The sequence below is a fragment of the Oryctolagus cuniculus genome, chromosome 16 (assembly GCF_964237555.1).
Source record: "Oryctolagus cuniculus chromosome 16, mOryCun1.1, whole genome shotgun sequence".
Taxonomy (NCBI): domain Eukaryota; kingdom Metazoa; phylum Chordata; class Mammalia; order Lagomorpha; family Leporidae; genus Oryctolagus; species Oryctolagus cuniculus.
In genome coordinates, this window is record NC_091447.1 from 40,973,318 (window position 1) to 41,000,745 (window position 27,428).

The 27,428-nt window shown below is 42.6% G+C and overlaps 1 protein-coding gene across 18 annotated transcripts in view; it reads right to left on the minus strand.

Annotated features, from left to right (window-relative positions):
* Positions 1–27,428, minus strand: part of PPP1R9A (protein phosphatase 1 regulatory subunit 9A) — a 320,664-nt gene that overhangs the window by 119,362 nt on the left and 173,874 nt on the right. For all 18 annotated transcript variants that reach the window (XR_007922245.2, XM_070059813.1, XM_051852968.2 and 15 more), the window contains one exon: positions 4,805–4,937. Coding sequence is in view for 17 of the 18 variants with exons in the window: in XM_070059813.1 (XP_069915914.1) it covers positions 4,805–4,937 (133 nt within the window). In the remaining variant the exon portion in view is untranslated. The remainder of the gene's footprint in view (positions 1–4,804; positions 4,938–27,428) is intronic.

The window sequence follows — 27,428 nt, forward strand, 5'->3', positions numbered from 1 at the left end:
CACTCTGCAATCCACAAAGCAGAGCCTTCCCCCACCATCTTTATCATTTTCCAATAGTTCTGACATAATAACCTTTAAAAGCCTAACATTTTGGATGACTGAATTGCTTATTTTTCTCCTATTTTGGTTTCCCACTTTGGTTAAGCCCCATGTGAAGAGTAACCTTAGGTGTGGATTTCACTGGACTAGGGAATATCTAGAAACCTGTAACCTACAGAAGTATGATTTGGGGCTATCTGTGAGGGTGTTTCCGGAGGGGATTAGTGTTTGAGTGTGAGAGGAAGAAGGGCAAGATCACCCTTGTTGTAGCTGGGCACCACCGCATCAACAGGAAGCCTGGAGACAGCAGACACAGGGGCAGACTGGGCTCTTCCTGCAGGAGCCGGGGCTCTCATCTTCTGCCTCGGACATCAGAACCCAGGCTGTCTGGCCTCTGGCCTCCACAACGGACCCCAGCCATCTCCTCCCCAGGCTGTCAGGCTTCCACTGGCTCCTCCAGCTCTGAGGCCACAGGAGTGACAATGACCCAGCCCACAGCTTGTCACGAGACTCCTTGCTGTCACGATCACGTCAATCAACTTCTATTAAATCCCTTCTCTTATTTGCATATTCCTATCCTATTGATTCTATTGGAGAACTCTGAATAATACACTCTTCCCCCCACCAGCCTAGATGAAATTTTCTTCAAACATCTTTATTGTTAATATTTAATGATTTAGTCCACACAGGATTGTTACCACATCAAGTAATAAAGGCGTCTGACACTACAAATACATTCTTCCAGATAGATGCTCAGCTATGCCAGAACACTCAAGGGAGCACAATGTTACCTCTAAGCTGAAATGCAATGCACATCACATGCTAAATTCTCAAACATGTTAATGCATTTCTCTGGATCTTCTATTGTATTCCGCTTATTAACTGCTGTATGACCACAGTTTTAAAGCATTCACACAAACTTTACATTATGTTTAGATATTTGATAAATTGATACTTTGCATTCTTTTTCATACATTCAATAGCTATTTGTCCATATAAAATTTGACATTACTTTTTGCAGTGCCCTCTGCCTACCCAACTTTGTTGGCAGCACTATTTGAACTGCATTGATCCTATATTTAAATTTATAGAAATGTTTCTGTACTGAGTCTTCCCATGCAAGCATGTCCTTCAATTTGCTTAGATTTTGTCTTTCCTAAATATTTTCAATAAATTACATGTATTTCTTAAAAATAAATTTAAAAAGTATTATGTTATTTTGGCACCATTGTAAAGGAAATATGTTTCCCATTTTCATTTCTTAGTTTTTAATGTGAAATACATAGAAAAAAGACTAGAAATACATAGACAAATATTAATTTTTTATATGAACTTGAATCTGACCTTCTCTCTTATAAATTATCTTACCAAGTCTAGTATTTTTAGATTAGAATCAATTTGTGCTAATTTAAACAGAGTTTTTATATGAAAGAGCTGTTATCAATTACCTTTTCAAATGGCTGTAAGCTTTTTACTTTAACTGTTATGTGGATAAATTTCCTTATAATGAACCACACTACATTCTTATCTAAAACCTTACTTGCATTTTTCTCTTTAAATATTGCTACATTTGAAGCTATTTCCTTTGAAATTTTAAAACATATATTCATAATTGGAGTTGCACTAAAGCAATTTTGGTTGCAAATTGAGTTTTTGGTATAAACTGTCATTTTTTTTCTTTTGCTACAAAAATTCAATAGCTTTCCTTCATTTTCCATAGTCTAAGATAGCCAAAATAACATTGGATCTATGTGTTCTCCAAAGGTGTAATAGAACTATTTGATTCTGATGACTTTTTAATGTTTTGTCTTTACTCACCATTCGAGTTTCTTCTATAAAAATCAGTTCTATAAAAATTGACTTGGTTTTGATAGCTCATATTTTGTTAAGAAATAACTAAAGATTTCCCAACATTCATTCTACTGCCAATGAAGATCAGTGGCTGACAATTTTCTCACACTGGATATTTGCAAGAATTTGCTTTCCATTCCTATACCGCATATATTAACTTCCAATTCTCCTCAGCCAGCAGTGTGAAGGGCTGATATATTTTATGAATATATGTAATTTAAAAACTCGCATTGACTTGTTTTACTAGTTTTTTCTTTTCTATGTCATTAATACTACTTTTATTTATATTATTCTCCCTTCCTACTTTGTTTGATTTATTGTATTTGCCTTGCTGATTTCTGACACAAATATTTAACTTTTTTTTTCTTTTAAAGAAAGGTATAACTTTTCTTCTGAATAAGGCTTCTGCTATGTGTTATAGATTTTTAAAATGTAATCCTTTTCAAGACGGTTGGGAAATATTAATTTTAATTGTCTCTTTTTCTCAAACATTTATCTAGCAATATTTTTTTAGTTTCCAAGTAGTCACAAGATTAAAATTTTAATTTTAAAATATTTTCCAAGGGACAATATTCCTTTTAGGCCGGCGCCGCGGCTCACTAGGCTAATCCTCCGCCTAGCGGCGCCAGCACACCGGGTTCTAGTCCCGGTCGGGGCGCCGGATTCTGTCCCGGTTGCCCCTCTTCCAGGCCAGCCCTCTGCTGTGGCCCGGGAGTGCAGTGGAGGATGGCCCAGGTGCTTGGGCCCTGCACCCCATGGGAGACCAGGAAAAAAGCACCTGGCTCCTGGCTCCTGCCATCGGATCAGCGCGGTGCGCCGGCCGCAGCGCGCCGGCCGCGGCGGCCATTGGAGGGTGAACCAACGGCAAAAGGAAGACCTTTCTCTCTGTCTCTCTCTCTCACTGTCCACTCTGCCTGTCAAAAAATTAAAAAAAAAAAAATATTCCTTTTAAATATAGTTTTACGTTGAATGAGTTATACTAATCTAGTCCTCTGTTGTCCTTACCGTCTATAGACCTGTCATTTCTCCAAGAAATGTACTGAAATCTTTAATACTTACATCTGATTATCTTATAGTTTAACTTTTCTGGTTAGTTTTTAGTAGAAATGAAACATACATACAAAAGAGTTTATGGGAAAATTTTACTTACAAAACATTGTTTAAAGAACAAAAATGGAACAAACACTGAGAACCAACAGTCACAGAACACTACTGACACCCCAAAAGCCTGCTATGTCTCTTGCTCTCACTGTTACTGGCTGGCCACTATCCTACCCATTGTGTTCACCATTCCCTCCTTTACTTGACACTGCTTTTCAAAGAAAAAAAAAAGCAACTTATTTGTACATCCCTATCTGATATGCTGTTCAGTTTTTCTCATTATGAAATTTAATAAGTGGAATTACACTGAACGGCTTCTGCTGAGATGTGTTTTTATTTTCCCGCAACTTCCTATTTGTAAGGATCATACGCACTGCTGTGATTAGTGGCTCATTCACTTTTACTGCTGAATAATATATTATTAACTAGATATGCCACCATCATTTATGAATGATGCACAGCCCCATTTTTTGTTACGACAAGCAATACCATGGCCCATGGCCGAATCCAACTGTTTTTGAATGACCCATGAGCTAAGAATAGTATTTTACCTTTGCAAACACATGGGTGTTTTCCATAATAACACGGCCTCACTGTCCTTTCCCCCTTCTCCTGGTTGCTTTACCTACTTCGTGTGTTTGCTTGTGCCTAACGACCTGTGCAGAGCAAGGTGGGGTCTCGGCAGTGTTCCTGACTAAGCAGCCATGGGGGGAGCCGTAACACTGTGATGAAGGCAGGAAAGACATTATGGAGAAAAATCCTACTGACACATGTCAGAGTGACTGCTCTTGTCTCTTTTCCTCCTGTGGCCTGCGAATCACACATCCGAGCTCCCTATGACTTGCCCTGGATACCGACCTACTCTTTGAGAATGAGTTTGGGTCATCACTTGCTCTTCTAGGTGGCAAGTGGAGTCTCAGCAACAGCCATTCTTTCCTTCTTAGTTCCTTTGGCGAAATTTTCATTTGAGATCACGGAGTGTTTGTTGTTGCTAATTTCCTTCAGAACGTCTTTTTAAAGCCATGCTGAAAATCTCTGAGTGGGCTTTTTGTTTATTCAAGTTTTCATCTGTTTGTGCTGCTTTTTCCCAAAGCGCTCTGGGATGTGTTACTTTCCTATGCACTGGGTCACAGCTGCTTGTGGGTGCCCATCAGTCCCTGTCCCCTAGTCCCACGGGATCAGGAGAGACTGCAGCAGGGAGGCTGCTGTGCCAGCGGAGGGAGCAGGCGGAAGGCCCTCTGCCCCTCTTCCTCCTTCTCTCTCTTTCTCTCTCTGCTTTTCCCCCCAGAGACAAAAAGGATGCAGCGGCACTGTTTAAATTTTCCTAGGTTCCCTCACCCTCCTCCAGACATCCACAGTTTCCACAGGATAACACAGACTTTCCTGGTACCTACCGCCTTCTGAGTCAAACCATGTCTACTGTCCCCTCCACCAAAAATAAAACAAAAACAAAAACAAGCATCTGTCTGGAGCTCTCACTTGTACTAGCTCCATCTGGGCTCTGTCACACCAGCCTGGTTTCCAGGAAAGCACACAGTGCTGGGCCCTGCCCAGAGAGCCCTGTTCCCAACCGCCACCATGAGCAGCTGCAGTGGAGGGGCTGGTGGTGGGAGGGATGAGGGAGTCTCTCAACCCATCTAACTAGGATCCAAATCAACTGCTTTTGAACCTCAATAAATCAGACAATCACGACAATCATGGAGAACTGAAACGTCACCGAGCCTTAGCGGAAAGGCTACCGTTGGGAAAAGCAAGTCTGCATTACTGACACAGCAACACAATGAGTGACACTGCAGATGGCATGCTCACGTGCCTTTCTCTAGGTGCACCGGGAAAAGTTCCAGCTTTTCCACTCGTTTTTCAAGCTCATACTCGGCTGAAGCGGCCACGGGGTCAACTTCGTCATTTCTCCTGTCGTAGTCTTCATTGGAGTATGTGTTGAACACCTGCAGTAAGAGGCCCACAACAAGATGATAATACACAAACCACAGCTTTCTTAACACAAGAGAATCTGCTAGGTATTCCACAGTATGTAAGTTTAAAAAAAGCCATGATGAATTCCTTCTAAACCATTACTTTGTCTTTAATTTTAATCGAGGTGTTACCATTTTTAATAATTTAAGAGACAACACTAGCCACAAAATAATCCATTTGAATAAGAATACGCATCATCTTTTACAGAATCCCCAGAATAAACCATAAGGAAAAGCACCCTAATGCTACCTAAGCAAACACCCTCAACGGAAGCTGTATTGCGGTGCCACCCCGTCCAGCCCCAAGATGGCAGTGCACCAAAGCTGTAATTATATTTCAATCACAGGATCACCAAGCCCGATTTCTAGTCCATACTATCCTGGTCAATATGAGAGTCATTACTCATTTTACTTGTATATAGATTGCAATTAAATTCTCATTGCCTGTTTCTATGAAAGGACTATCACAACATTCATTGCTCATGAGCTATGGAGCAAGTAGGATACGGACAGGGCTTCATTTCTGACATATGTACCCTTCAAGGGTTGCTGTGGGAAAGTCGATCGCCCTGATTTCTGGTGAAACAGCTAGCTGCCTTATGTGAAAAGGAACTGAAATAGCTCTCTGATCCTGCTCTTAATACACTGAAGAATATTTAAAAGTCAGAAATGGGTAACTCAAGTCCAGTTAATATATGTAATAAAAACTGACTTTTTCAACTAAATTCAACAACTGTTAAGTATCTACACTATGAAAGAGATAATAAAAGTTTACTCCCAAATCTTACAATCCAAGATTGCGTAGTTTTCAAAGTATTAAATGCTATAACAAAAAGAGAAAGCTGGAGTGAATATTTGGGCACAGTAGGTAAGACACCACTTGGAGGACAGGTGTGGCATGGTGGTTAACTCATTCCTGGGGATGCCTGCATCCCATATCAGAGTACTTACTCTGTTTCCGATCCAGCTTCCTGCTAATGTGCACTTGGGATTCAGTGATGATGGCTCAAGTACTTAGGCACATGGAAGATCCAATGAGTTCTGGCTCCCGACTTCAGCCTGGCCCAGACCTTGCTGTTGCATGCATTTGGAGAGTAACTGGGGAACACTTCGCTGTATCTTTCTGTATGTTTGTCTGTCTCTCTGCCTCTTTGTTTTGTAAATAGAATGGTAATAAACTTAAAACAATATGCATTTGGGATACCCACATCTCGACGGGAGTGCCTGGATTTGAGTCCTGGCTACTCTGTGTCCCATCTTCCTTCTGGCTAATGTGAACCCAGGGTGGCAGCAGAGAATGGCTCGCATATTTGGGTCCCTGCCGCCCATGTGATAGACGTGGAGTGAGTTTCTGGCTCCTGGCTTTGACCTGGCTCTGCCACAGCTATTGTGGACATTTGGGCAGTAAACCAGAACATGGAAGATTTACCTCTCTCTTCCCTCCTCCTCCCCATCTCTCTGTCCTGTTCTTTTACTTCATCCCTCCCTTTTTTCCCTTTTCAGGTAAATGAAAAACAAACACAATGCTTACAACGTGTTGTATAATTTCTATTTACAGAAGATCAGAGATGTAAGTAATCATGCCTGTGGCCTACAAAGTTGTCCCTGATAGGTATGCTGCCTGTGTGTATTAGTGGAAAATTGGCAATTCTTACAGTCTATACCTGGGATCCTATAAACAGGAAATAAAAGTTGACTGTGTAAAAGAAGATGGTTCCTAATGGTACATTATTCTCAAAATCATGCCACCTGTAGGCCTTGCATCTGGGTAGATATTATCATTCTTCTTACTTGCAATGTGTTTTCATAGTCTTTTCCCATTTGGATCCTCATTTCATTGTTACCACATCTCTCCACTACAGCAAACATTACTGCAGCTAAATGCACATTTCTATACTACAGAGATTGTACTTCGATTTATTTTTTCATAAATATGCTTCCCATGCCCTTCCACAGACTCCTCTAGTATTTTTCTTACTCAGTTGCTAGGCTATGACTTCCTCTTAGCCCTTTTGATTTTTCACTTTCCATGTGTTTTCGTTGGTAATCATGTGTTCACATTTATCTCATGCAGCAACAATTCACAGAGTACCAACACTATGCCAGACATTGTGACACACACTGGAGAAGGTACAATCTCTAGCAGCTCACAATTTAGGAGGGACACAGAAGCCAAAATAAACAACTATACTGTAAGATGACAACAGATGTAACAGGACATGTCAGGTAATTTTTTTTTAATTCACCTGAGAAAAGGAAGAGTTTTGTGGAGGGAAAGTTATTTGTGTTATATCTTGAAGAATAAATAGGGACTCACATAGTCAGGTGAAGAAGAGGAATGTTTACTTCACATACAAGACCCTAGACCAAAAATAAATAAAGAAGTATATAAAGCATTTGGGGGAAGGGGAAAGAAGGGGCCACCAAAGAAGGAGGTACTCTTCTCTGAAGGGAAGAGAGAAGTTTCACTTTGCTTATGGCCTTGTCTAAATACTGACGGAGATTGTGGACTGAAAAGCCTTCCATAGCCTTGTCAGCTCATGTCAAGAGCCTCTGGTGGTCAATGACATTATATGTAAGAGTGTTAATTCTTAAATTAACAATAGGAGTTACTGTGCACTTACTCCCCACGCAGGACCTCTGTCCTTAATGAGTTGTACTATGAGAATTAAGTGAAAAACTTGTTCTCAAACAGTTTTTTATATTTTGTATGTGTATGGGTGGGTGAAAATTGTTGAAATCTTTACTTACTATAGATTTGGTCTTTTGTGTATAGAGTTAAGTGAAATTGAATCTTAACGGAGAATGGGATGGGAGAGGGAGGAGGAGGTGTGGTAGGAGTAGGGGTAGGAGGACGGGTATAGAGGGAAGAAACACTATATTCCTAAAGTTGCACTCATGAAATTTGTATTCATTAAGTAAAAGGTTTATTTAGAAAAAAAAACTATTTTGGGGAAAATATTGATAGCTGTGTAGACTATAGTGAAACATGCCTGAGGGAATAGATTTTAACAACACACACACAGAGTTTAGCTGAGGCTCAGTCTTACATATCCTGGAAACCACTGGGAGGTATAACTGGAAATTATTCCATTAATATTTACCACTCACCTACTTTTGCAATATGATTGCAGTACAAGGATTTAAATGGCATTCATTCAGGAATATAGCTCAATTTCACTGGAACACAGTAAGTCAATAAAAGTGTGTGTGTGTGTGTGTGTGTGTGTGTATGAAATAAGTAGGAGAGAACTGCTGCAAACAAATTAACACTTTCCTAACTTTCTTTCCTGGATCTCAAAACCATTATCAAAATGTCCCTTGCCAACCAGGCCGAGAGTATTGCATATGAGAAAACAATCTTTTTTTTTTTTTTTTTTTTTGAGACATCAAGCAATCAGATGATTGTACCATCACCTCATTCTGCAGGAAATAAATAATGTAAGATATGTTTTGTCTTCAGCTTACTTATATCCTGGTAAATTACATGATCATGAAGGAAAAAACTATAAATAATTGAAAAAGAAGAACCAGAATTCATTATTTGTAATATACTGTTTACTTGGGATGTTCAAGAAATTTAATAGAAAGACTATTAGAACTAGTAAGAGTTCAATAAGGGAATGTTAATTGTAAAAAATTAAAATATTAGAATAAGAGCTTTGGAAAATATAACCAAAAAAGAAAACTATAAAATATCAAGTAATTACTAACTATAAATAGGCAAGTATTTCCTTCTCTAAAAACTGAAAAACACAAAAATCCCTAAATCAGTGTAAAGTTATATTATTTTCCTGGATTAAAATCTAATATTTCAAGAAAGCCTTCCTCCCAACTTACTATATACATGAGTTTACCTCTACTTAATTTAAAATTTAGGGCAGTAAAAATTAAAATCCCACACACATATTTCACAAAAACTAACAAGCTATTGGAAAAAGCAGACTACATATGAAAACAGATTCTACTAGGTATAAAAACACACAGTGAAACTGTGTTTATTAAAGCAATGTTGTTTTGGCCATGGGTAGATTTTTTAATAGAATCCTATCTTCCATTCCTTTTCTTTTCTTTGATGAGTTACAATGGTCTATTTAATAGATAGTATGGGAAGAATTAGATAACCATCTGAAAAATACTCCTATTTCCTATCATTAACACAATAGAAATCATATTGCTTACCTCAAGAATAGTGTATACACACATATGCACACACACTATCAAGGTGTTAAAAGAAAATACGGGGCAAGGTTTCACTGGAAGGCTAGACAGAAAGCCCTAGATTCTAAAAGTCTTACAGGAAATGAATAAACTGATTTAAAATCTATGCTAGGGACAGGTATTTGGCACAGCAATTAAGATGCCACTGGGGACGGAAACCTGCCTCCCATATTGCAGTGCCTGGATTCCAGTCTGGCTCCACTTGTGAGTCCAGCCTGCTGACGATGTAAACCCTGGGAGGTAGCAGGTGATGGCTTAGATAATGGGGCCCCTGCCACTCACATGGAAGACCTGGACTGAGTTCCTGGTTCCTGGCTTTGGCCTGACCTAGCCCCAGCTGTTGCAGGCATCTGGGGAATAAACCTGAAGATGAAAGATCTCTGCCTCTGTTTCTGTGTATTTGTATGTCTCTCTTTCAAATAAATATAAAACAAATAAATAATGAAGTATTAAAAATGCTGAAATCTTCTAGACAACAATATATGCCATAATGAGGTTGTAAGAAAAAGTTGTAGTTTGGGAGAAAACACTGCCAAATATTAAGATGAAATATGGGGGCTGGCGCTGTGGTGCAGGTTGTAAAAATGGTAGCAATAAGAAAATGAAAGAATGATTGTAGCTGAAATCTTGAAATAAGCTACAATCCGCAGTGCCAGCTTCCCACATGGGTGCCAGTTCAAGTTCCGTATGCTCCGCTTCCGATCCACTATGTTTCATACCTTTTACACAAGAACCTGCACAACCAGCTTGACATTAAATTGTGGAAAGTCCTCCCCAGACCCTTCCCCATGCCCAGAGCCATCCTTACACAAAGGGTCCACTGCCTGCTTTGCTCTCACAGTGCCTGGAGCATTCCAAACATCAGAGACAAAAGGCTGATCGAGGTATCTACCTCCCCTTTCATCTACATCATCTTGATTCTTTCAATTTTCTTAAATTGCTGCTATTTTTATACATATAACCTTAATAACTCTGCAAAATATAATTAGTTAAATGATGGTACCTTAACCATGGCATTACTGAAACACAGATAATTTGAAAGGCCAGTGTCACTGTGGGCCCCAATATTCAACACCAGTAGTACATATATATTTTCAATTTAGTCTTCTTCACAGGGCTTATGTTATTTCACCAAGAAAAGCAAACAAAAGGATGTTTAAATTTAAGACTCTTTCTAAACCAACAAGGGATATTCTGTTCATTGATCAAAGGAAACAAAGTAAGACCTCGTCATCACTCCACAGCAGAGACCTGCTTGCAGGGGTAAACATATTTACACACATAGTGAGCTGGGTATTCTGAACCTGCAACCGAAGGCTATGGCAAACTAAGTGAAAATTAGCTTATTACAAGGTTTCAGCTATAATCATTATCTTCAGTTACATTTTGGGTACTTTGAATTACAAAACTTTTTCAACAGGAAGTGGGGAAACCTTGATGTCCTTGACTTCCTTATGACATTGTTTTTAATCAGTGCCGGTCCAAGTGAAGTCAACATTCTCTGTGAATACCGAGGCGAGGGAATCTCCTACATGCTCCCACAGCGTCTCAGTTCTGGCTGCAGACTGGGTTCTGCTAATCTTCCACACGCATCAAAGGTGGACAATGTCCCAGGTTCCAGCACATGGGGTTTCGGAACAAGACCTGCCAGGGCGCTCCACCTGGAGATCGGCCAAGCACCCCCCCTGCCTCTGCGAGCTGGCACTGCTCACTGCAAGCCTTCCTGGAGGGACCCGAACTGACCTTCACACGATTTTAGTCCTCTAAAGAGCTTCTAGATTGAAACTAACAGTCAGCATAGAACCTAGTTCATATCTTAACATTTGAGAAACAAATCTGGTATAAACCATCCTCAGCAAGGAGGATCCTGACTGCCAGAGGGCAACACACACTCTCTTGTCTTCTCTCAGAACCAAGGATAGTAATGAGAACTGTGCAGTCTGTGCCACACTGGAATGCACAACTACCAGGCATCTTGGGGAAACACTAGTAGTCCCCAGGGAGTCTAAACGGGCGGGGTCTTTAGTCTCCTTAACTACAATCTTGAAACAAAGGAGTGTACTATGAGGTATAAAAATTTCCAACTAAATCCTGGCTTCATGTAAAACACTGCTGAGCAGGAGGGTGTAAAACAGAGACCCACACGCATATCTCAAAACCCTGGGAAAGTCCCAGACACCTGTTATTCAACCACTCTGGAAAATAACCTGTGAAAAAGATTTACTTAAAGTAGTTGCAGCCATAGTCAACAGCAGGGTGCATCTAACCTTTTATCTGAACCATTCGGCAGCATTGGATGTATCAGAAAGCAGGACCAAATGGAGCATTACAGCTAGGTGATTCTCCAAAAGCTGTTTTAATTGCTGGTCTTGTCTGATTCAAAGTCATTTACATAAAATATATCTAAGGCTAATCTATGTACCTCCAACATCACTCATTTCAGAAATCATGTGTAACATACCTAATGTTAGTCAACTGTCTTATGTAGATTTAAACTATCCATCTCTGAAGTAAAGACTTCTAATCAGGGTCTTGTTCAAATACTAACTTATGCTAGAGGGTGGATTCATGAATAAGGTAGCTAGAATGCTAAATAAAGGTTCCTAAAACCAAGTTATTACCAGCATTAATTTGTATTTACTGAAATAATCTGAAGGGAATTTGGAGTGCCTGGGCTCAAGTCCCAGCTCCACTTACAGTTCCAGCTTCCCCATCAGAGTGCATGGGTTCAGCAGACAGCTCTGGCTCCAGCTTCTTGCTGATGCAGCCCCTGGGAGGCAGAGGTAATATATCAAGAAGTTGGGTTCTTGCCACCCATGTTGGGGACCTGCATTGAGTTCCTTGCCTCCAGGGTTGGCCTCACCCATGTTGTAGGCATTTTTTAAAAGAGTTTATTTATTTATTTGAAAGGCAGAGTTACAGAGGGGGATGGGGGAGGGACAGAGAGAGAGAGAAAGAGATTTCCCATCCAGTGGTTCACTCTCCCAATGGCTGCAATGGCCAGAGCTGGGATTATCTGAAGCCAGGAGCTTCTTCCGGGTCTCCCATGTGGGTTCAGGGGCCCAAGCACTTGAGCCATCCTCCACTGCTTTCCCAGGCACATTAGCAGGGAGCTGGATCTGAAGTGGAACAGCTGGGATTTGAACTGGTACCCATATGGGATGCCAACACTGCAGGTGGCGGCTTTATCTTCTATGCCACAGCACCAGTTCCTGTTCTAGGCATTTGAAGAGTTAGCCAGAGGACGAGAATTCTGTCTCTTTGACTCTCGAATAAGTAAAATAAAAAAAAATATATATTTTTAGGCTGGCGCCACGGCTCACTAGGCTAATCCTCCGCCTGCAGCGCTGGTACTCCGGATTCTAGTCCCAGTTGGAGCGCTGGTTCTGTCCCGGTTGCTCCTCTTCCAGTCCAGCTCTCTGTTGTGGCCCAAGTGTTTGGGCCCTGCACCTGAATGGGAGATCAGGAGGAAGCGCCTGGCTCCTGGCTTCGGATCGTCGCCGCGTGCTGGCCGTGGTGGCCATTTGGGAGATGAACCAATGGAAGGAAGACCTTTCCCTCTGTCTCTCTTTCTCACTAACTCTGCCTGTCAAAAAAAAATTTTTTTTTAAAGCCTATGATTTGTCAGAATTCTATAGAGAAAAAAACCAACAGGACATGTATGTATGTGTGTGTAGGGGAGTGTAGGTGCGTGTATTTTACATATACTATATGTTTTTGTTTTCTCATATTAAAATAGGTTTACTTTTAAGGAATTGGTTCCATGTGACAGTTGAGTCTAGCTTGCCCAAAGTCTGCAGGGCGGTCCAAGAAGTTGTAGAACCAGGGAAACACTGACGTTTCAGTTCAAATCCAAAAGCAGTCTTTCACAGAGTGTCTCTTTCTTCAGTGGAGGTCAGATTTCCTTTTATTAAGGTCCTCCACACACTGAATGAGTCTTATCCACATTATGGAAAGTCATCTGCTTTAGTCTACTGATTTATTTTTGATCTCATCTAGGGGCTGGTGTGTGGCACAGCAATGTAAGCCACTGCTCGTGACATTGCTCTCCCATATCAGACTGCTGGTTCAAGTCCAGGCTACTCCACTTTAGATCCAGCCTCTGCTAATGAGCCTGGGAAGACAGAAGAAAATGACACTTGCCACCCATGTGGGAGATGCAGGTGGAGTTCCTGGTTCCTTGCTTTGGCTTGACCCAGTCCTGTCTGTCGTAGCCCTTTGGGGACTGAATCACTGGATGGAAGATATCTCAATATATTTAAACCTCTCTGTCTCTCTTCTTTCTAAATAAATAAATAAGTATATATTTAAAAATTTTTTAAAAATAAATAAATACTGATCTCATCTAAACAATACCTTCACAGATACTTCCAGAATAATGTTTGCCCAAATATCTGGATACCATGTTGAAGACAATTTGACACAAAAATATTAGCTATCACAAACCCCTTCAGAGCACGCTCTCTGCCTGCAAAAACTGAACCAGGGTAAAAGCTAATATCCATGACCTGCTTCTGCAGGGAGTGTTACCTGGGTGATGCCTTCCTGATGGGTTGGGTGTTCATCTTCTCGCTCACATAATGACTCAAATTCAGCAGTAATGAACAGAAAGAGAGGGGGAAAGATGTGTGACAAGTAATCCATATAAAACTCACATCATTTGAGAGTAAAGGTAAGGACTCAATTTATATTTGTTTACATAGAAGGTAACCTCCTTTTGTAATCTGAGTTAGACAGATGCAAGGCAAGCCAGGCTGTCTGCGGTGATGGTGGCCCCACGGGTGAGCTGTTTCTGGTTCTTCATGGTAAATGAAGGTATTGCACTTCTCCTTTCCTACACTGGGATAGACCATGCAGATCATCTTTGCCATGGTCATGAGCAGAGGTGCTGTGTGTCACTTCCGGACTGAGGCATTGTATTATAGACACCCGATCTTCCAGTGTTTCCATCTTTCTGCATCTCTACAATCCAGAAAGTACGGATGCTAGAAACACCGCCTCTATAAAGCCTACCCCTCTGAGCAGCTGCGATGGAATACAAGAGCCTTCCTCTGAGCCGTCATAGACGTGGCCCCTGGGAGAGGTAGACATCTGTGGGAAGATATTGGGATGACTCGGTACTGCAACGTAAGCCAGTCCATGCAAAGTGACTTCTCACGGAACAGGACCATTGCTTACTATTAGCATAACTGTCAAGATCTCATTTTGGTTTAAAAAGGTGAGAATTGAGTACAAAAGGTGAATCTGATTACCAGAACTCCTTTACTTCATATTAAGTGGAAAAGTGATGGTGAATGAGATCCGGAGGGGTCTCAGAAGCACATCAATCACAAGCAGAAGCCCTACTGTCTGTTCTTGTGCCAGGAAGCCTGTCTCCAGAGCCCAGGGAACACAGAATACCAGCGCCCAGTCCAGAGCGGTCCTAAGTCTTCCCAGCTTCTTCCCACCCAGGAGTGCTGTTCATGGTAGCACCAACCTGTCCTCCACATGACCTACTTCTCATGGATTTCTTCCTTTATACAATAACATGATGGACATTTTCAAAACCAGTCCTCACCTAAAGGCTACAGACAGGTAAAACAGTTGTCAGAAGGGTGCAATGGAGATATTAAAATAGGCAATTTATGCTGCCTTCTAAGTCATCTTAATTCATATCTCCACACATTCCCCGTGTATTACTCGAAGTATTATAAACTGTCATACACCCAAGCTCATTCAACAAAATGTGCAAGAGTCCATGGTAAAATTATGTTCACCTTTTCATGTTATCAAAAACACCAGCCACCTTATCCTTGCTGATAAATAACAGCCAAACATTCAAGATCTAAAAGTTCTCAAATTCAGAAGCACTCTGGTTGGCTTTATGTATATGAAGGCTGCTAATGAAAGAGGATTTCAAAATCGGTGGAGTTTTATTAAGGCCCTATATATAGAGAAATGATCAATGAAATAAAAAGGTTTAAACGGTCCTATGCCTCTTGCTTCTTACAAAACAGAATTCAATTATATTTAGCAGCATTTATCTGAAAATATGAGATCCTAAAGCACTTGAAAAGTTTCAAGCAAAAATAGTCTATGCCACTAATAATCAAGAAAAAAGCTCCTTCACAAATAAACTTATCTGACTCCAGACTTGGACAAATTCTAAGACCATGAAGTGCAAATTAGTGAATTATTCCCGTACACAATTTAACAAAGAACTGGGCAATTACACTGTTGTTCATGTTTTCCACAGCATTTTTCAAATTATTATAAACAAACATATCCATGAGAAATTAACAATGTGCTCTTTTAGCTCAGCTAGACTTTTGGTTTAAATTGAAGACATATGCTTTCCAAACTGACAACTGGTGGCCAGCATGAAATGAACTGGTGGCCCTGGTCCAGTTCCTACTGGACAGGTGTCCTTATCACAGAGAACTTTAACTCACTAACCCAATTGGCATCTTTCTCGGGGGGAGGGGGAGAGTGGATAAGTCTCCTGGGAGAAATTACTGATTTCTCATTTCCAGAAGGGAAGACTTGTTCAGGTGCCCAGGATGAGCTGGGCAGTGGTTTCTGTTCTAGCATTTGTCTTAGTTGTCAGTGTTTGCCTTGCCTCTCATGGCCACTGCCAGCACTCTGTTGTTCAGGACCCAACGCATGAGACTATTCTGAACTGTCCAACAGTTCAATAGGAGAGGAGGGCAACAGTGTGTATGTATTGTCTGCAAGCCTACAATGGGAAAGGGGTGACAGCCACAACAAAGAGGGTTTGGGGGCCTCTCCGAAGCGTGAGAAGGGTGATGAGACCTCTAATTCCTCCTCTACAGAACTCCTCTGTTTCCCATACAAAGTCCCCAAGGGTGGCCTCTGGGTGAGTGAGGGGTGGAGCCAAGGAATAACAGAAAAAGTCAACTCATAACTGAGGTTTTGGAAACCTTGGAGCAAACACCTCCGGTCCAGGATTTTGCCTGAAACAATAAAGCAGCCTTGAAGGAACCTGACTTTTTGTCCAAGCAGATTATCGGTAGGAACTGGGCAGGCTGACGGCAAAAGGGCTCCCAACACAAGGAACTTGGTGGAACGCTCAAGGACTGTGTGCCTACCTAGGGCTGTGGGAGAGACGGAAGTCATGGAAGGGCTGTGTAGAAAGCCAGACAAGTGGGTGGGGCACTCAAGAAGGCTAACTTGAGAGCAGAGGAAGAGGGAGACACGACAGGAAGTATCCCAGGGTGGGTAAATTAGACCTCATCCTTCCAGGTTAGAGATAGGGTTAACAGGTAGGGTTAACAGGCTCCTCACTCCATGGTGGTGATCTCTTGGGACCACGATGTTCCTGCTACTCTTCCCAGTTACTGAAACGTTAACCGAGGTATCCTGGTGAATGTATTCTGGAGATGTGACCAAAGTTCAAATCAATGACTTTGGGTAAGGGGTTGTCTTACATCATGTGAGTGTGCCTGATTCAAACGATTACAAGGCCTGAAGAGGCGACTCCATGCTTCCTGGAGATCAAAGAAATTCTACTTTGACAGCAGCTTCAAACCTTGCCTGAGAGGTCCAACCCCCAGCTGGACAGCCTGCCCTGCAGACCTGAGACTTGCAGACACAGCCCCCACATCTGTGTAAGCCAAAATCCTTCTAATAATCTCTGAAGATGTATCTCCTCCTGGCTATGCTGCTCTCATTGAATCCTGACTGATTCATCAATACTACAGCTCTCCATCACGGGGAAAGGCACAGTTAACTGGAGCAGCAGTTTTCCAGGTGCTGACTCTGGCCTTCAGAGCCTGTGAATCAATCTAATCGGTCAGGAGAAGCATTAAGGAAAGTTAAACAGAAAATGATGCAAGAGGAAGCATCAACAATCGTGACAAGTAGCAAATACATACACACAAAGTATGGTACTAATGTAAAACGATGAGGCTTTAGAGACTAAAGCAACAGTGCCACTTAAGGAATAGTAAAAAAAATTAAATTAAATAAAGAACAAGACCATCACCACCAAAGGTGAGAATGTAGGTTTCTCAAACTACTGAGCCAAGTGCAGACATACTACACTTCATACGTCCTCTCTGTTTTGAGCCATCGATTCTTACTTCCAGTTCTTCTTGTGCACTGCTGGCGCTGTGCCCAGTCCTGGGACCATGTTATTAATCTCAGACCTGTGCTGCAGCCAGCATAAGAGAAACCGTGAAGGGATGTGGGCAAGGTTATGGGAGCACAGGTGGAGACATCCACATCTGCCTGGGAGGGAATGGAGGTCAGGTGAGCAAGCATATTTCCCGAGTTACCCAAAGAGCAGACACTTCAGTCAGTGACAGCAAATAATCCGTGTGTTTGGAGGTGAGGGGAAGGCATGATGAAAGGAAGCAATCTCATGTGCAAGGCAAGGGTAAGAGACAAGAACAGAATTCCAGGAGAGGAAGTAATTCAATATGGCTGCAGCTGCAGCGGCACATGACTCGTAAGATTCAGGACGAAAGTCTGTAGGGGGGCTGTGTTACAAAAGCCAATTTGTATAGATAAAATTCATGCACCGTGCAGGGTCCCAGCGAGCACTGTACTTTCAGAGAACGGAATTTCATGAAAAGAAGCAGAATTAAAAGGAGGGCAGGGAACCAGGAGGCCCAGGAATCCTCCCGGGGGGCTCTGTGGGGTCTGAGAGATCTTTTCTGCAGAACCCCTGCTGCCAGGGCCCAGCACTCCCGCAACAGCCGATAGGAGGCAGTGATACAGCCGCGGCAGGAAGTGTAGAGGGGTGGAAGAATAAAGAGAGAGAGGGCCAGTTCTAGCTCAGCAGACTGCTGGGGGGAAAAGGAGCTAAGAACCCACTTTTCCAGGTCAGACACGAGGAGGGCCAGAAGGGATGACAGCAGCAGAACACCTACCTGTGCCGATACACCTGTAACATGCTTGTGATGAAACTGTGTAAAATGCGTACGTGACAAAGGTCTACCTGACATCCTGCACTGACACAGTGGGAAGGTCTTGGCAAGCGAGACCCATACTTCAACTCTAGCACCATTAACTAGGGGGTCAAATAACAGAAAAAAACGGTTGCACAGTTTTCCAAGATCTCAAACATGTTTACTTGCCCGGAGAGGTGAAATGGTGTTTCTGTATGCATATGGGGTTTCAACCGAGACCTACATGGGCACAACTGAAAATTTTAATTTCTGTGAAGGTCACAAGTAAGATATGCTTAATTTTTAAATCTGCAAGCTGAAGCCAGACACCATGAGCATGGAACACCTGAGAAACAAGACTGAAGCACAAGTAACCAACTGTCGAGGAAGGTAATCCCACAGGAGGATCCTGCCTCCTATAGACCTCAGACCAGGTGCAGAGGAACTTGACTGTGCTCTGGGCAGTGGGGGCCTCGTCAGAGGCTGGTGCTGCCCCTACAAGGCAGAAAAGACTGCTTGACTGCTTTCTCACAAACAGACCCTCCCTTCCACTGAAACTTCTCCAAGAATTACAGTCAAAGGTAACTGATGGATTCTCAATCACCACCGACAACAGTCAGCAGACAGCGAAATCTACAATGGGATCGGTCTCCCTTCCCCTTGTTTATAGGCAAAATGTAAAGGGCAGGAGGCCTTTCCAGGAAATGAGGTAATCGGTGGTCTTTGTCAAAGCATGTGGGGGACGGTGCTGGCACATTATTCTTGGTGCATCTGAAGTGAAAGCTGCCAGGACTCCCATTACCGCAGAATTGATGGTCAAACCTGGGGTCACTGACCCTTGAATCTCACCAGCTTTGACCCCATAGATCTTGTAACAGAACTGATGGCTTTGAAAATGCTGTGTGAACTACCACACTTCTTAAATCAATTGGCTCCACAACCTGAAAAACTTACAAAAGATGAACCTGATAAAGCTGGAAGTCAGTTCTTCGTTGAAATAGGCCAACGCTCTGTGGAAACGGAAGAGGACGCAGCAAGGGTTCTGCACAGACTGCACAAGCTCCTGGCCCAGACTGAGGCATTGGTGACATGGCAAACTGGGCGTGCGCAAGTCAAGATTATGCAGAGTGTCCCCCATGCCCTGTCTGCTCACGGTCTATCACGTTTGAGGACAACCGGAGCCTTGTTGTCTCACAGGCCTGCAGAAGCTGTCAATAATACCTGCCTCCTTCTCTTCTCCCCTCACACATCCACATACCATCACTCAAAATCTCCCACGGATTCTATCTTTAAGAGGATTCTTGTTCCACTCAGTCCCAGCTTAATTACTATCTTCTGACTCAGAGCTCTCCTGTAACGTGTGCTGTATTGCATCTGAGCACCACTCCCAGCGCATGCTTCTGTGGTCAGGAAACAGCCTGGGACAGGGGCCGAGGCAGGGTGCAGAGAGCGGCACATTAAAAAAAAAAAAGGAGTTACGGTAGGGAGGGAGGGAGAAAGGGAGAGCGAGAGAGGGAGAAAGGGAGAGGGAGAGAGAGAGAAAACATATCTTCCATCTACTAGTTAACTCTCCAGGTGGCCTGAGCTAGGCAAAAGCCAGAAACCAGAAGTTTCATCCTGGTGGGCTTGGCCCAAGTACTTGGAGCATCCTCCACTGCTTTTCTCAGGGCATTAGCAGGGAGCTGGATCAGAAGTAGAATAGCCAGGACACGAATTGGTGCCCATATGGGATGTGGGTATCACAAGTGGTAGCTTTACCTGCTATGCCACAACAGCAGCCTCCCAGAGCGGATAAATGTGTGAATGATTTTAATTTCCCCCATAGCTTTTCAAATTCCATATGACAACCAAATATTGCTTTCAAACTGAGATGGAGTGGGCCTGATACTCTAAATGCCTCCCGAGGGAGCAAGTGTGTGACCTGGCAGTAAAGACACTGTTTGGGACGCACATTCCATACTGGAGTGCCTGATTCCAATCCCAGATGCTCCGCCAGCTTCCTGCTAATGCCCTTGAGAGGCAGAAGATAATGGCCCAAGTACTTGTATCCTGGACAGCCACTTCGTGACCCAGATGGAGTTCCAGACGTCTAGATTCCAAATGTCCCAACTTTGGTTGTTGTAGGTATTCGGGGAGTCAACCAGCAGATGGAAGATCTCTCTTTTGTCTCATCCTCTCTCCTTGTCAGTCTGCTTTTCAAATAAAATAAATAAATCTTAGATATATTATATATATGTATGTATATATATTTTTAAAAAAGCATCCTAAGGTTATTAATCACCTAAGGTTATTCATCATCCAAAGTGGTGGTTTAACCTGCTGTGCCACAAGGCCTGCCCTGTGTTGTTCAGTATTTTAATCCTATCCTGTTCTCCCAGATTGGCTTGGTTTGTTTCTTTTTCTCTCTCTACCTTGCTTACATTCTCTCATAGTTTTATTGAAGTCTGAAGACTTTGAAGGACTTTGGCTCCAGGCTGCCAAGCCAGCCTTCACCTAAAACTACTTCCTAATGATGCAAAAGATGTTACTATTTGTTATGATTGCAAGGTTCTCTTTCATCTTTTATTTCTTTCCTATAAATTCATTATAATCTGCTATACATCACATTTATCTGTGACCACAATTTCTATTCAAATAAAATTTTCAGCAGTTGGCAGATGGGGTATTTTTACTTATCTATCACCAACCATGAGCCAAACCAACCTGCTGTAAGACCAAGTGAGCACAATCATTTGCAGGGCTGTACTGTAGAGGAGACAGCCTCATGTGATATGACCTCAAAGATTATTTATATCAAGGAGTAAGTGTGACCAAAGAGGGCACATTGCACTACTAAATTAATTTTATATCTTATTGTAGATGATATGGTAAAGAATCTCTCTGCCCTTTAAAAAAATCAATTTTTTTTATTATAAAGACAGAGAGAGAGAGCGCGCACTTCCATCTGCTGGTTCACTCCCCAGTTGGTCACAATGGCCATGGCTGGGCCAGGCAGAAGCCAGGAGCCAGGAGCCAGGAGCTTCATCTGGGTCGTCCCATGTGGGTACAGGGGCCCAAGCACTTGGGCCATCTTCTGATGCTTTTCCCAGGCCAGGATCCTGCTTTTCCCAGGAAGCAGGATCACAAGTGGAACAGCTGGGACATGAACCAGTGCCCACATGGGATGCCAGCATCACAGGCCATGACTTTACCTGCTATGCCACAACACTAAGCCCCTCTACCCTCCTTTTTTAGGTACTATTTTTTTCCTGTAAAGAAATTTTGTAACAATCTTCCTCCTTTTGATTATTTTAGTGTAACTGAGTAAGAAGTCAATATAAAAGAAATCATAATTTTCTAAAAATATTTTGAAATGCTAAAGTAAAATTGTTTTGGTAGGAATAGTACAACCAAGGGCACTAAGCCTTATTGATTATGAAATCTATTTGCAAGAGACAATATTAATATTGGGGTCTCTGGTTGACACGAAGAGCTGGCAGGATGAATTTAAATGTGTAAAGGTATTTTGTTATTGGACAGTAGGTCTAAACATTTGAGTAAATCCAAGTGGCTGGCTCCCTTTGTACCCTTGAGTATAGCATCTGTCCCCAAGTTCCAAGGAGTCAGTTAAGGCCTCAGTGTCCCACAACTGTGGCCAATTCGCCTATTAAACTACAGCAGTCACTTTTATAGCTTTGCATTCTGGTCATAGTATCCATCCCAGAGAAACCCCATCTGTTCATGCCTGTCCTTTTCCAAGCCAACAAACAAACAAACAAACAAACAAAATTCAGTGTATAAGAGCTCGACTGCAAAACCTGTTCCCATGGCATTTCCACCTGTCACATTAACATCAGGGGACCAAACTGAATGCCATGGTCCTTAAACCAAAGTATGCATGCCCTCAAATGCTCAGATGCCCATTTGGTTTAGCCAAAGTCATCAGGAATAACAAAGTATAACACAGAGGAGAAATGTGCCCTACCACATCACCTTGGGAGAAACCAAAAACACTTCCAAAATATATGCCTGGAGGGGGTGTTTAGCCCACCAGTTAATACACCAGTTAGGATGTGCACGTCCCACACTGGAGGATCTGGGTTTGATGTTCTTGCTCCAGGTCCTGACTCCAATTTTCTGCAACGCAGGCAGCAGTGATAGTTCCAGCTGTTGGGCTCCTGCCACTTATGTGTGAGACCTGAACTGAGCTCCTGGCTCCCAGCTGCTGGCTTTGGCCTTGGATTAGCCCTGGTCTTTGTGAAAATTCGGGAACAGCTCTCTCTCTCTCTCTTTGCCTCTCAAATAAATTAAAATATAAATATTGGCCTCAATTTCTTGAATACATTGAAACCTAACTCTGACAATATCCTCTAATATTCAAGGACTTTCCTCATCTCTAAAACTCTTCAAGTCTTTCATCCACCATTCAGTACTTGCATCCTACTGCTTGCTTGTTAATACTACTGCACAGTTTAATCCTGCCACTATCTGGCATGTTCAGTGCAGGACTAGTGTCATATTCCATTGTATCCTCCACCCTTGGCATTGCACTTGACGCAGGCTATCTGCTCAGCAGATGCTTATTGATGGAAGCTGCTTGTAAGGGAGACCACCTTATAAATCAAGTTCTTTTTGGGAATTCTGTAACTTAACTCTCTTAAATGGGTACTCCATTCACTCACTCCAACAGCTGCTCAAGTTTTCCAGACAAGCTGGCAACATGAGCACACGAATCTTCCTCCCTGTCTGGCTTCTGCAGCACTGGTATTTAGGGGACCCAAGATTCCAGTAGCAGCAATCATTGAGAGTTGGCCCTTAGCAGAAAAATCAGTACTACCAGACAGAAGACGGAAGAAGCTGCCCCTCTGATGGCCGGGCCTTTTGTAGTGTGGACATTCTTCTGCTCCTTTCTCCCTCTGTAAGCTGTAAATGTGTTCCCATCAGCCTCCAGGGAAGAGCTGAGATTTCAACAGTGATTTTCAGGTGCACCTTGAGAAGAGCCTACCATTCTGCAGATAAGCCAAGAGCAAGCCCGCATGGACCCTGCCTTCAATTCTGTTCAAATGCGCACACACGGAGGAATGAGAAGAGGTAATGATGAAAAAGGAGGAAGAGGAGTACAACTGCAGTGACCACTGAGTGACTTCCTCTGGAGAAACAGAAACTGAGATTTTACATTTACATCTCATAATCACCTCTACTGAACATCAGTGGGCCTCAGGCTCCTAGGTGACAGGCAGTTAGCCCAATGACCCATGGGAAATATAGAAATGGCAACTGAAATTCAAGCCAAGGTCTGGCTGAATTAAAAGTTATTCTGAGGCAGAGGTTAAGCCTAGACCTGAAGCACCAGCATACCATTTGGGTGCTGCTTTGAGTCCCCGCTACTCCACTTCCAACCCAGCTCCCTGCAAATGCACCTGGAAAACCAGCAGAAAATGGCCCAAGTCCCTGGGTCCCTGCCACCCACACGGGAGCCAGGGAAGAAGCTCCTGGATTCTGGCTTCTGCCTGGCCAAGCCCTGGCCATTGTGGCCATTTGGGGAGTGAACTAGTGGGAGTAAGATATCTTCCTTTCTTTCTCTCTCTCTCTCTCTCTCTCTCTCTCTCTGCCTTAGAAATAAATAAATAGTCTTTAAAAAAAAGGCTAAGCTCTGGAGCAGGCATTGTGGCACAGCAGGCTATGTGACCACTTGTGACACCTGCACCCCATACTGGAGAGCCTGGTTTGAGTCCTAGCTCCTACTATTGTGCATCCTGGGAGGGAGGAGGTGATGGCTCAAGATGCCACTCCACAAGGGAAACCCTGATGGAGTTCTAGGCTCCTGTCGTTAGCCTGGCCGAGATCTGGCTGTTGCAGGCATTTTGGGATGAACCAGCAGATGAGAGCCTCCTTCCTCTTGCTCTCCAGCCTGCTCTCTCGCTGGCATTCTTCCTTTCAAGCAGAAGAAAAATAAATAAACAAATATTTTTAGAAGTCCGTGCTCTTTTTCTCATGCCACACTGGTATAGTAGAGGCACTGTTATTAAGAATACCAAAAAATAAAAGAAGCACCTCAATATACAACAAATCACACACACACACACACACACACCCTAACTATAAATAAATTGGTGGCAGTGGAGGGGAGTGGAATTCGAAGTTACTAGTAACCAAGGAATGGCAAACTATGAGACACCTGTCATCTACAAAAATATAAGGAAGACAAAAGGATAGACCAACTCTAATTTGTGAAAGAACAGGAAAACTTTCTGAAGAACAACATATTAAAAACCTTGAAAATTTTAGTAGCAGCTTATCTAACAGATTCTAGGGATTCAATCTAATATGGTCACTACATAAATCACAGTATTATTTACAAAAAGGAAAAGAATTAGAAACAATCTAAATGTTCAAAACCAGGAAAGATTAAAGATATAATGGTATATCAAAAGATGGGATACACTCATTCGTACAGATATACTGTAAAATTCATGCTGTATAAGATTATTTGGTGACATGATGGCACTTCAACATACGGCACATGAACACATAATAAAATCACATGTATATACACATGCATCTCAGCTGTGTACATATGTTCATAGAAACACCACAATTTCCAGGTCCTGGGATTATCAGTCATTTTTTTTCTTCTCAGTTTTCTGACATTTCGTTAATAGAGTTTTGGTAAATAACAAAAAATAATAAATGTCATCTTAAAAATGTTCGTTACCAAAATTTGAATGAACAATGGGCATAAATTTCTCTATACGCTGTAAAAGCAAGTGTATCTGGCTGTATATTAATTGAAATACACTTTAATAGCACCACCCTTATCACGCTGTAGGGTGACACAGACAAAAGGACCTGGTGTTTTGTGAATCTTAAATGTGAAATAAAATCATTGTTCAGGTTTTCTTTAAATGTAATAAGCATGTAATTGCCAAGCATTGTAGAAACTATGCTTTGCAGCTAATACCACCAAAGACTTTACTTCATTAAGAAAGAACATCCAAGATCCCACTCCCTTTTTTTTTTTTTTTTTTTTTTTTTTTTTTTTTGACATGCAGAGTGGACAGTGAGAGAGAGAGACAGAGAGAGAAAGGTCTTCCTTTGCCGTTGGTTCACCCTCCAATGGCCGCCGCGGCCAGCGCGCTGTGGCTGGCGCACCGTGCTGATCCGATGGCAGGAGCCAGGATCCAGGTGCTTTTCCTGGTCTCCCATGGGGTGCAGGGCCCAAGCACTTGGGCCATCCTCCACTGCACTCCCTGGCCACAGCAGAGAGCTGGCCTGGAAGAGGGGCAACCGGGACAGAATCCAGCGCCCCAACCGGGACTAGAACCCGGTGTGCCGGCGCCGCTAGGCAGAGGATTAGCCTAGTGAGCCGCGGCGCCGGCCCCACTCCCTTTTCAAACAAGGTTAGTCACCTGGCTACTGTGACCTTAATTCTGAGCGTATGCTCTAGGAGAGCCGACTGTGTCGTTTTCCTCTTTCAGGCGTCTGGCTGAAGTCCGCTCAGTGGAAGCTGAGTGATCATGTGGAACAAAAATGTCGACAGCTGATTTTGCATATTGATTGGTTTGAAGGACAAAACTTTATTTAAAACCTATTAATATTATAAATTAGTGTATAAATTATGCAAGCCCAGGAGAAGTATTATGGTGGAGTGGATTAAGCCATCACTTGAGACACCAGTACCCCTGTATCAGAGTGCCTGGAATGGAATCCCACCTGTACTTCGGAGCCAGCTTCCTGATAATGCGCACCTGGGAGGCAGTGGGTGATGGCCCAAATGCTTAGGTCCCTGACATCAGTGTGGGAAACCTGGATGCAGTTCCCGTCCTGGTTACTGTAGGCATTTTGGGGGTAAACCGGCAGATGGATGGCCTCAAAATTCCTCTCTCTCTCTCTCTCTCTCTCTCCTTCTCTCTCTCTCTCTGTTACTATTTCTTTCAAATGAATAAGCTTGAATATAGATATAACTACACACACACACACACACACACACTCCTGAATTTTGCAACTAAATGGGATCTGAGAAACTGCTTAAACACGGAGGCCAAGCACCATGGCATGCAGCCCTTCTTCCTCTTTGAAGGGGATTATCCGTGAGCTGGATGCCAGGCAGGTGCAGCCATGCTCCCAGCATCTGATCAAGCTGGGTAAGGACAAAAGAAACATATTTACCATATCTGGTCAAATTTCTTATTCTAGATGCAAGGAAGGAAGCTTACACAGTTGTTCAAAACTAAATTAGAAAAAATTTACACATACATTATAGAGTATTTTTGATGTTTACTTAATGACCCTTCAGAACAGCTCTCTACTTTAAAAAATATTAAAATATGTACTTGACTATGAAAACATGTTGAGCCCCTCTCAGAAATGTCAGTTTGGCTGTCGCAGTTACACTTCCCATGTAAGTCTTACCCATTAAAAGCCAATGGAAAGGGTGTTAGGCACAGGGTTGAGATACTGCTTGGGATTCCTACATCTCCTATCAGAGTGCCTGATTTGAGTCTGGCTCTTTGCTTCAGATGCAATCGCCTGTAACACACACCGTAGTGGGAGCAGCAAGTGATGGCACAAGTATTGAGCTCTTGGTTTGCATGGCCCAGCTCTGAGTGTTACAGGTTTTGGGGGAGTAAACCAGCAGGTAGAAGATCTATTTCTCTGCCTTTCAGATAAAAATTAGGGGGCCGGCACTGTGATGTAGTGCATAAAGCTGCCACCTGCAGCGCTGGCATTCCACATGGGTGCCAGTTCTAGTCCCAGCTGTTCCACTTCCGATCCAGGTCTCTGCTATAGCCTGGGAAAGCAGTGGAAGATGGCCCCAGTGCTTGGTCCCTTGCATCCATGTAGGAGACATGGAAGAAGCACCAGGCTCCTGGATTTGGATTGGCGCAGCTCCAGTCATTGTGGCCATCTAGGGAGTGAACCAGCAGACAGAAGGCCTCTTTCTCTCTCTCTGTGCCTCTGCCTCTCTGTAACTCTGCCTTTCAAATAAATAATTAAAAAAATTAGTGTAAGTAAATAAAAATTAAACGAAAAATTTGAAAAGAAATGTGCAAAAATGATTATTGTTTTAAAGTATCTGTATATTATTTATTATATCATATTATAATATTGTATTATACTGTATATTCTATTTTGTTTTTTTCAGAAAAAAATGGAATTGAGAAGTTTCACTTTATTTGCTGTCTAGAAAGCAATACACTAGCATTCCTAGTTTTAAACAGATGTGGGCATGGTGACTCAGATCTGCTCTTCCACTTGTGTTATCTTAAGTAAGTTGACCTTTTGAGGCCCACATTTTCCTCATCTGTAAAAATTAGGGCAATAAAGGAAATGGTCTCCAGGATCACATTTAGCTCTGAAAGTGCAGAGCTGT